This window comes from Alexandromys fortis, unplaced genomic scaffold, assembly GCF_014885135.2.
Source record: "Alexandromys fortis isolate MF-2015 unplaced genomic scaffold, M_Fortis_MF-2015_v1.1 scaffold_28, whole genome shotgun sequence".
Classification (NCBI taxonomy): domain Eukaryota; kingdom Metazoa; phylum Chordata; class Mammalia; order Rodentia; family Cricetidae; genus Alexandromys; species Alexandromys fortis.
The window spans coordinates 711,906-722,771 of NW_026067901.1; the positions used below are offsets into that span (position 1 = coordinate 711,906).

General features: G+C 43.7%; 2 protein-coding genes across 2 annotated transcripts in view; one reads left to right on the forward strand and one right to left on the reverse strand.

Annotated features, from left to right (window-relative positions):
• Positions 1-10,866, reverse strand: part of Pced1b (PC-esterase domain containing 1B) — a 538,744-nt gene that overhangs the window by 128,584 nt on the left and 399,294 nt on the right. The window lies entirely within an intron of this gene.
• Positions 4,279-6,219, forward strand: LOC126493105 (surfeit locus protein 4). The gene has a single exon (XM_050129904.1). The coding sequence runs from the start codon at positions 4,314-4,316 to the stop codon at positions 5,121-5,123; it is 810 nt and encodes a 269-aa protein (XP_049985861.1). The 5' UTR covers positions 4,279-4,313; the 3' UTR covers positions 5,124-6,219.

The window sequence follows — 10,866 nt, forward strand, 5'->3', positions numbered from 1 at the left end:
CCCAAAGCCCGTGCCTGCGACCCCGAAGCCCGTGCCTGTGACCCCGAAGCCCGTGCCTGTGACCCCAAAGCCCGTGCCTGTGACCCCAAAGCCCGTGCCTGTGACCCCGAAGCATTCTCCCTGCTTCTCCTTCTAGCAGAGTTTAAAGTCTTATATTCTGGTCTTTGATCCAGCTGGAGTTGATTTTTTTTGTGTGTGTGTGTGCACGCTGAAAAATAGGAAACTACTTTCATCCCTTTACTTGTGGCTATCCAATTTTTGGCACTAACTACTTCTGGATACGGTGCCTGCTCTGGAGTGTGGTAGATATACCCAGTAACATCCTACTGGAGAAAACTGAGTTTTTAAATTTTCCAATAGGCATCTTTACAAATAGCTTCTTGGTTAGGAGTGGGACTTTGTGTCCACGTCCCCTTCTCAGTGTGGGACTGTGTGGTTTGAACCTGTGCAGGCCGCCTGTGCGCTGGAACGGTCTCTGCAAGTCCAGATGTGCATCAGGCCTGTAGCATCTGGAAGACACTGTCCTTGGTGTCGTCTGTTCCCTCCAGCTCTTACTCTCTCAGCCGCCTTTTCTGTGTGACTCCCTGAGCCCTCCGGAGGAAAGATATTCCAGTTAGAACTGTGTGTTCCAAGGTCTCTGACGCTCTATACGTTGCTCGGTTTCTGCGTTTATTACCACATAATGCAAGAAGAAATTTCCCTGATGAGGGTTGGTGGATGTGTGACTTATGGGTATAATAACATATCTTAGGTGTCGTTTTATTGCTAAGTTCCTTTAGCAGAATAATAGTAGTAGATTTCCCCCTAAGCTCATGACCTATCTAGTCTTAGATTCTTGGCCACTTTTGCAGTGTCCTATGTAGGTTCCATATCATGGAGTAGGCCTTAAATCTAATTCTAAAATGGTTGGTTACTCTCATGACATTTTCTCTGTTGTTCTCTGTTGTTCATGGGGTTGTTTCTGGGTGAAAGAAATGATTACTTTTCTCCTCTGGTGGAGGGTAAAATGAATGCTATTTGTATTCAGCACCATAAGTACTGTTTCGTCATGGTAAAGCTTCTAATGAGGCACCAGCTCCATTTCTCCATGTTCGTTGACATAAGTAAATTGTGTCTTCAGCATTAGGGTCTTACCATCAGTGGAGAGAGTCACCAACAGCCTTGGCAGTAGCCTATCGTGTTGGATGGTGGTGGTGTGGTTAATGGGAACCTTGGGTGGAGGTGGTCAGCGGCTTCCTACAACAGCGGCGGTAGGGGCTATGGGAGTCCTTTGGCCAGTGACTCAACAATATGTAACCAGGTGTTGGAGGTTTTAATTGGTGGTGTAAAATATCTAGTTGGGACATTGCCTCCTCCACTATATGGTGACTTCATTTAAATTTCATTCATATATGTATATTTTAGGAAGCGTCTGCCATAGCAGGTTCTTATAGGGCTTTTCAAAGGGCCTTTAGCTGTCTGTCTCCATATTTCCTCCTTTACTCTATCCTCCCGTTCCTCCCCCTATTTAATTCTCCTGTTTCCCCCTTCTTCTATTTATAACACTACTCTATTGCTCCTTCTTTGCAATATCTTACTCCTGGTTCCTTACTAGAAGCTTAACCTCTATGGTTATTTGGATCGAAACACACATATCTAAAGCTTAAAAAGGTGCACCAACATATTATAATAGAAATACAATAATAGACATACAGCATTTGTCTGTGGGGTCTGGGTCACCTCATGCATGGTGATGGTTTCTAGCTCCATCCGTTTACCTGCAAATCTGACTTTTCTTAACAGCTAGACAATATTCCATTGTGTAAACAATATACCATGTTTTTACACCACATTTATACTGCTACACATCTAGGTTGTTCCCAGTTTCTGGCTGTCATGAACAGAGCAGCAATGAGCATGGGTGAGCAAGGGTCTCTGCAGTAGGATGAAGCATCACTTTGGCGTATATGCCAAAGAGTGGGCTAGCTGGATCTTGAGATAGAGTGATTCTCATCTTTCTGAGGAACTGCCACACTGACTCCCATAGTGGCTGTACAAGTTTGCACTCCCACCAGCAATGGGAGTGTCCCCTTGCTCCACATCCCACCAGCATCAGCTGCCATTTCTTTTGTTCATCTTGGCCATTCTGATTAGGGTGAAATGAAATCACAAAGTAGTTTTAATTTGCATTTCCCCAAAGGCTTAAAGTTGTCAACGTTATAAAAAGTATTTTTCAGACATTTGTGCTACATCTTTTGGGAATTCTGTTTAGTGCTATACCCTATTTGAAATTGTTTTTTTTTTTTTTTCCTTGATGTTCATTGTTGTGTGTCTGTATGTGTGTGTGTTTCAAGATAGGTTTTCTCTGTTCAGCCCTGGCTGTCCTGGAACTCTGTAGAACAGGCTGGCTTTGAACTCAGAGATCTGTCTGTCTTTACCTCCTGAGTGCTAGGATTAAAGGCATGCACCACCACTGCTTGGCAATGTTCAATTTTTTTTTAAAGTTCTTTATACATTCTAGGTATTAATCCTCTCAGATGTATAATTGGTAAAGATTTCTAAACACTATGTAGGCTGCCACTTTGCTGAAATGATGATGTTCTTTGCTGTAGGAAGCTTTTCAGTTTCATGAGGTCCCATTGATTAATTGTTGATCTTAGTGCCTGTGCTACTAGTGTTCTGTTTAGAAATCCCTTTCCTGTGCCCGTGAGCGCAAGACTATTCCTCACTTTCTCATCAGATTCAGGGTATCTGGTTTTTAGAAAGTTCTTCCCTGTGCCCGTGAGTTCAAGACTATTCCTCACTTTCTCGTCAGATTCAGGGTATCTGGTTTCATGATGACATCTTTGGTCTGTTGGAGTTGAGTTTTGGGCAGGGCAGTAAATAATTGATCTATTTGCATTCTTCTACATGCAGACATGCAGTTTGATAGGCGCCATTTGCTGAAGATACTGTCTTTTCTCCATCGTGTATTTTTGGCTTCTTTGTCAAAACTCAAGTGTCTGTAGATGTGTGGGTTTACATCTGGGTCAACAATTTGATTCCATTGATCAGCATGTCTGTCTTTATGACATGCAGGTTTTTATTACTATAGCTCTGTAATACAACTTGAAATCAGGGATGGTGAAACCTTCAGTTTCATTGTTCAGGATTTTTAAATGATATCCTGAGTTTTTTGTGTGTTTCCATATGAAAGCTTTTGTTTTCTTTTAAATTTTTATGAAAAATTGTTGGGATTTCAATGGGGATTGTATTGAATCAGTAGATCGCTTCTGGTAGGATAGGCATTTCCACTATATTAATCCTATTGGTCCATGACCATGGGAGATCTTTCCATTTTTTTGATATCTTCAATTTCTTTCTCCCATGTCTTGCAGTTTTTAAATGATTTATTATACTTTGTTTTATATGCGTCAGTGTTTTGCTTGTATATATTCTGTGTGAAGGTGTCGGATCACCTGGAACTAGAGTTCCACACAGTTTGAGCTGCCATGAAGGTGCTGGGAATTGAACCTGGGTCCTCTGGAAGAGCAACCAGTGCTCTCAACCACTGAGCCATCTCTCCAGCTGCCGTCTTGCTTTTCTTAGTATACAAATCTTTCACTTGCTTAGTTAGAATTACCCCAAGGTATTTTTTTTTTTTTAATGAGCCTAATGTGAAAGTCATGGTTACCTGGTTTCTTTCTCAATCTGTCAGTTGTATACAGGAGGGCCACTGATTTCTGGGTGCCCATGTTGTATTCTGATACTTTGCTGAAATTCTTTGTTAGCTGTCTATGCTTCCTAGTAGAGCCCTTAGAGTCTTTTATGTATAAAATAGTACCATCTGCAAGTAAAGATACGTTGATTTTTTTTTCCTTCCCTATTTGTATCCCCTTGATCTCCTTCAGGTGTCTTATTGGTCTGATCAAGTCTTGAATATGTATAGAGAGAGTAGACAATGCTATCGTGATTCTGATTTTAGGGAGAATGCTGTTGACTGTTCTCTGTTTAGGATGGTGTTGGCTGTGGGCTTGTTGTAAATGACCTTGTTTATGTTGAAGAATGTGCCTTTTATCCCTAGTTTCTCTAGGACTTTTATCATCCCAGGAAGGGATGTTAAATTTTGTCAAGGGCCTTTTCTGTATCTAATGAGACGGTCATGTGGTTTTTGTCTTTCAGTCTGTTTATGTGGTGGATTAATTTATTAATTTACACATGCTGCACCCTCCCCGAGTCTCTGGGATGAAGCCAGCTTGACTATGGTGGGAAACCTTTTTGATGTGCTCTTGGATTTGGTTTCAAGAATTTTGGGGGCCGAGGACCCGCCAGCTGAGCCCGCTGCCGCCGCCGCCATGGGCCAAAACGACCTGATGGGTACGGCCGAGGACTTCGCCGACCAGTTCCTGCGAGTCACCAAGCAGTACCTGCCTCATGTGGCACGACTCTGCCTGATTAGCACCTTCTTGGAGGATGGCATCAGTATGTGGTTCCAGTGGAGTGAGCAACGTGACTATATTGACACCACCTGGAGCTGTGGCTACCTGTTGGCCTCATCCTTTGTGTTCCTCAACCTCCTGGGACAGTTGACTGGCTGTGTTTTGGTGCTGAGCAGGAACTTCGTGCAGTACGCCTGCTTTGGGCTGTTTGGAATCATCGCACTGCAGACAATTGCCTACAGCATTTTGTGGGACTTGAAGTTTCTGATGAGGAACCTGGCTTTAGGAGGAGGTTTGCTGCTGCTCTTGGCAGAGTCCCGCTCAGAAGGGAAGAGCATGTTTGCTGGTGTTCCCACCATGCGTGAGAGCTCCCCCAAGCAGTACATGCAGCTTGGAGGAAGGGTCCTGCTGGTCCTGATGTTCATGACCCTCCTTCACTTTGATGCCAGCTTCTTTTCTATCGTCCAGAACATTGTGGGCACAGCTCTGATGATCTTAGTAGCCATTGGTTTTAAAACCAAGCTGGCAGCTTTGACTCTCGTCGTCTGGCTGTTTGCCATCAACGTGTATTTCAACGCCTTCTGGACAATCCCGGTCTATAAACCCATGCATGACTTCCTGAAGTATGACTTCTTCCAGACCATGTCAGTGATTGGAGGCCTGCTCCTGGTGGTGGCTCTTGGCCCAGGGGGTGTCTCCATGGACGAGAAGAAGAAAGAGTGGTAACAGACAGATCCCTCCCCTCCCTGGCTGAGGCACAAGGCCCTGGACTGGTTCAGGGTAGACAACAAACTGCCAGCGTTTATGTGTCCTCTTCCCTTCCCTTCCTTTGGTAAAGGCACAGATGTTCTGAGAACTTTATTTGCAGACACCTGAAAACTGAAGGTAAAATCTGCTTTGGAAACAGTCTGGAGTCTAACTATCCAGGGCTGGGCAGCTGGATGGTCATTCCTTAGCCAAGGATTCGAGTAGACAGTGTGGTGGGCTATGGCCTCAATCCTGTCTTTGAGTTTCTTTTGAGGGATGAGGGCCTTCAAGTTGTACTGAGCTATACTTTATCATTCAAAGCAGTTTCCCTTTTAGTTTTAAGTTTACATCCTTAGCTCAAACTACTAAATGACTTAGGATGGTCCAGCCAAACACCAAACAGTTGAAACCTCCAGTTCAGAATCCTACCAGTGGCCCAGCATTGCTTCTGCCCCTGTATTTTATAGGATCAATGAAGATGTTAGAGAAACCCCAAGCCTAGAGAATAGTAAAGTATTGGAGAGGTGGCTGCTACTGCTGGCCCAAGTCCTTGGTGTCAGCTGGCTGAATGCTGTTTCCTGGGTCAAAGGTACCCTGGCTCCAAGCAGGGATGGGATGGGTCAGGGGTAGGAAGTTCTTGGAAAGCTGCTGGTTTAGGTACTGCTATCCCCTCCAGCTTGGTGGTGGGAAGGGCAGGAGATCCAGCTGCTCACAGGATGGCCCACCACGGAACCAGCTTGGGGAGCAGTAATGCCATGGGGCCCAGAAATGAGGAGCCCCAGTACTGAAGTGACACCCAGGCTCAACCCAGTTACCTCACACTTGACCTTCTCAGAGCAAGGCCTGGACCCCACAGACCGTGCTCCCCCCAGCTTAACTCCTTGTTCCAGGCTGAGTTTACCCCATCGACAGCCCTGATGACACCATTTCCCTGAGGCTGTTGCTTGCTCAGATTTTTGTCAACTTGCTCTGCTGGATGCAGCCAAGATACTTTTTACAATTTGTGATGCCTTACCAATTTGATCTCAGTCCTGTATTTAAAGTTTTCTAACATTGCCTTAAAAAAAAAAAAGAATTTTGGGGGGAACTTTTGTATTTATGTTCCTAAGGGATATTAGTGCAGTTTCCATTTTTTTTGGGGGGGGGTCTGTGTGTGGTTTTGGTTTCAGGGTAGTAGTGAGTTTGTAAAGAGAATTAGGAAACATTCCTTCAGTTTTGATTTTGTGAAATAATTTGAAAAGTACTGATGTCAGTTCCTCTGCCTGGAGCCTTCCAGCCCTGAGATGTTTTCAGTTGGGAGAGGTTCAGTCACTGCTTCCATTTCACAAGAGGTCATAAGTCTGTTTAAATAGTTTTTTCCATCTTGATTTAACTTTGGCAGGTCACGTATATCAAGAAATTTATCTATTTCTTTAGGTTTTCCAGTTTGGCTGAATATAAATTTTAAAAGTATGTCTTTATGATTCTCCCTCCTCTGTGTTTGTTGTGATGCTTCCATTTTCATTTCTAATTTTATTTTAACTTTGATCTTTTCTCACTGTCTTTTGGTAAATTTGGCTGAAGGTTGTTCATTCTTGATCTTTTCAAAGGACCAACTCATTGTTTAATTGATTTTTTTATATTGTTCACATGTTTGTATGTTTCTACTTTATTTCAGCCCTGAGCTTGATTATTTTTCTTCCATTCTGCTCTTTTTGGGTATCAATCCCTTGTGTTTTTCTGAAATGTATTATTAATATGGAATTTATCCAGGTTTTAAATTTAATTTAAATTTTTTAGATTTATTTATTTATTATGTATACAACATTCTGCTTCCATGTATACCCACACATCAGAAAAGGGTACCAGATCTCATTACAGGTGGTTGTGAGCCATCATGTGGTTGCTGGGAATTAAACTCACAACCTCTGGAAGAGCAGTCAGTGCTCTTAACCACTGAGCCATCTCTCCAGCCCCTAATTTAATTTTTTTTTTATGGACACTCTTGGTGCTATGAGCTGCCTTCCTTATATCCTAGAGGTCTGGAGCCAGTCCTGGAATACTTTCTGTAGATCAGGTTGGCCTTGAACTCACAGAGATTCATAAAATTTTTTTTAAAGACTCAGACTTGAAATTCAGTCCAGGGAGAGAGTCTCCTGACTTACTGACCGACCTTCCCACATGTGCGTATTTCTCCCTTCCCTGGAGTAAGGATGCAACAGGAGCAACTAATTGAAGGGGAGACACAGAGGATTTTGAAGAGACACAAAATTCACTAGTGTGTTAAAATAGTCTTTTGGCCACATTGTAACATGACTCATGGTTTTGAGAACAAGATATTTACATGCTACAGTTGGTCATTTAACAGACATCCTGTGGTCTACATTTTCACAATCATAATAAATATGACCACAGCACACACGGTGTCCAGAGCACTTCTCAAAGCCGGGCTCATCGGGTTACCTTCTCTCACAGAGGTCCTTCCATCAGCTCGGTAGAAGGCCTGGAGACAGAATCCTGTTACGCTATAGCAAATAAATATACGATTTTTGACACCAGCCTGTATGGACAAGATTCATACATGTTCAAAGGTCAATTTATCTGTAATAAAAATTATTAATTTATATGACTGACTACTAGGGTAGAGGCTGTTGTCTTGGGGTGTGGGCTTCTTAATGTGATGGAGGCCTGGGCCTGGGCAGAAAATCCATCTTACAGTCCCAACATTGCCTCCCACCAGTAATGTCACTTTAGGGTAATGTTGATGTGTAAATACACAATACCTGGTTAGATTTCAACTTTGAATAAGAGGTTGTATTTATGCTAAAAGGTTATTTGGTGCATATCATCAATTCCACATGACTTAATTTTAGACCAATAGGATTTGTTTTTAGTATAATATAATCCAAATACTACTTATTATCTGAAATTCTAATTTAGCCTCTTTCTCTTCCCACACTGCACTGTAACAGGACCCCAGACTTAGTCGGCCCTTAAACCTTAGCACAAATGATTCCATGGTAGAACTACCATTCAGGCCGTAAAGCTCAGCACATAATGGCACTGTCTGCTAGAGCTAAACAAAGACCACATCCACCAAAGTCCACAGTTCTGAGAAAGACTCTAAAGGTACTAACCTTGCCTTTTGGCTTCTGTAGTTCTGCTTCTGGCTAACTGTTCTTGTTAACGGAGGTATGTCAACCCAGGACATGTTTTTTGTGCTCAACTGTTCACCCTGTGAAAGGCTCAGTGTGATCCCTGAACTGAACACTGGGATCCTGACCACTCAGTGTAGTCACTGGTTTTCCTCTGGTTTAATCCTGTGTCCGAGCAGTCTTCTCTGCTGCCAACAGCTGCCGACAAACAATTCTACTTTGGACAAGTCATGCAAACTCTAGAAGCTTCACTTTCTTCATTTGAAGCCTTAGACGTAATCCCATTTGCCTTACAGAGCCGAGAAATGGATCAGACGGGGTTTCAACAGTTTCTACAATGATTGAGGTCCTGTGGCCCTATGCATTTGAGATCACGGTTATAATGCAGGCAGGTCTACATGGGGTGAGACAAACCGTGGTTTTAATTGTTCTACTTTGAGATAAGTGCTCTTGGATACCCAGAGAGTGGGATGATGATGGCATCTACCTCATGGTGTTCTTCCATGGTTTCAGTGGGTTAATGGATGCATAGACCTTGGCCTGACCCAGGTGTGGTGAACATACCCAGTTGTTGCTAGTTAGTTACCTGTGTGTAATATCAGTCGTTGCTAGTCAGTTACTACTACAGTTGTGCCCTGTGTGTAATATCAGAATGAATCCAGGATATCTGGAAATGGATCTGAATCAAAAACTAAGTGCTGTGGGCAATGTATTTGCCTCTAGTTAGTTATCTGAAGGGGACAAGAATTGTCAGAGTTTATCTGGAGAAGACATGTAGGTTTTTTTCTGAGTATGTTAAGAGACAAAAATAATGCCTTCATGAGCGTTTTTGAAGAACCTACAATTCTGCCCCAGACTTCAGTCTGTTTCTATAAACTCAGAGGAAAGCAACGGCCTTGGCCTGTTTCACTGCAGGCGAAAACATCCTTTATAAACAAACCATGGGCCCACAGCAGCCTCAGATGAATTGACAGCCTGAGGCTACGACTCTCCCTGTTTATTAAATGAAGTAGGCCCAATCTAGGTCAGAGCATTAGCAAATGGGGAGCCAGCCTTGGCCTCGCCAGATTTCTCTAGATCCCTGAGCTCAGAGGGAGATAAAAGAATTAATCAAGCAATGCCTGGCAGGGGTTTCTGGTTGGGGGGGGGGGCGGGGCTCTGATACTTTTAAAATAGAAAAGCATTGAGAAGTAGCCGCCCAGACCCTGCAGAAAGAGGAGCCAGATACGATTCTCATTAGCAGTATTTTTTAAATTTAATTAATTTTTTTTTAAAGAAAACTATCTGGGTGGAAGCTTCACCCCAGTCCCTGGCATCCCTATACCCAAAAAGCCTCCAGTGTTTGGGTGGAAAGTTCCATCCCAAGCCCCCTTCTGTGGGAGTTGCCTCAGTCCAGACTCCATCTCCGAGAAAACCGCCAAATGACGACCCCTCCTCAGGGATGCTCAAGACCACAGGCCATTTAAACTGCCCCCTCAGGGAACAAACACGTGGGCTTTTGATCTTTCTCTTCCCTCTCTTTGGTTTCCTGGTCTTCCCTCCCCATTTCCTCTCTGAGGGCCTGGAAGACCACCCAGGAGCACCGGGCTTTTTCTAATTCGGTTTGATTTGGTCTGATTCGGATTATTGCGTTGACGGAGAGATTTATTGGGATGTAAAACCTTTTCACCATCCTTTTTCATTTTACATACCAATCCCAGTTCCCACTCCCTCCCCTCCTCCCATTCCCTCCACCTCCCCTCCACTCCTTAGAGAGGGTAAGGCACATTGATTTGAGGAAGGACTAAAGCCTCCCTACTAGATCTAGACTGAGCAAGGTATCTATCCAAAGAGAATGGGTTCCCAAAAAGCCAGCACATGCAGTAGGGATAAATCCTGGTGCCACTGCCAGTGGCACCACAGTCTGCCCCAGCCATACAAACAACTGTCACTCACAATCAGAGGGTCTAGTTTGGTTCTATGCCGTAGCTCAGGTAGACTGTTTCAGTGGGTGTCCCCATCATCGTCTTGACCTCCTTGCACACACTCTTACTCTTCCCACTCTTCAACTGGCCTTTGAGAGCTCAGTCCAGTGCTCCACTGAGTGTCTCTGCCCTGCTGGATGCAGTTTCTATGGTGATATTTAAGATACTCATCAGTCTGACTACATGGCAAGGCCAGTTTGGGCCTCCTCTCCACTATTGCTTAGAATCTTCGCTGGGGTCATTCTGTGGCTTCCTGGGAATTTTTCTAGTGCCAGATTTCTTGCTAGTCCCTTAATGGCTCCCTCAATCAAAATATCTCTTTCCTTCCTCCATCTCGACTATCCCGTTCCCTCAAGTTCTCCTTCCTGCTTCCCTTTAGCAATAATTTAAAATGGGTTTTAAGTAAAAAAAAAAAATGCAGGTATTTGTTTAACTGAATCTTATGGACCATCAGAACTGGCTTTGCAAGAACCTTAGAAATTTCACAGAAAGTGAGCTGCTAACAGGGAGGGAGCAGGTCTCAGGACTGCTCCAGCTGACAAACAGGAAACCCAGCCTCCTCTCTCTTTGCTCCTCTCTAAGGTTCCAATATCCCCTCCTCTTGGGTTGATGGTATCTTTCTTT

Bases quoted from the DNA above. Each gene is read 5' to 3' on its own strand.
- LOC126493105 (XM_050129904.1), top strand. From the start codon at position 4,314: ATGGGCCAAAACGACCTGATGGGTACGGCCGAGGACTTCGCCGACCAG.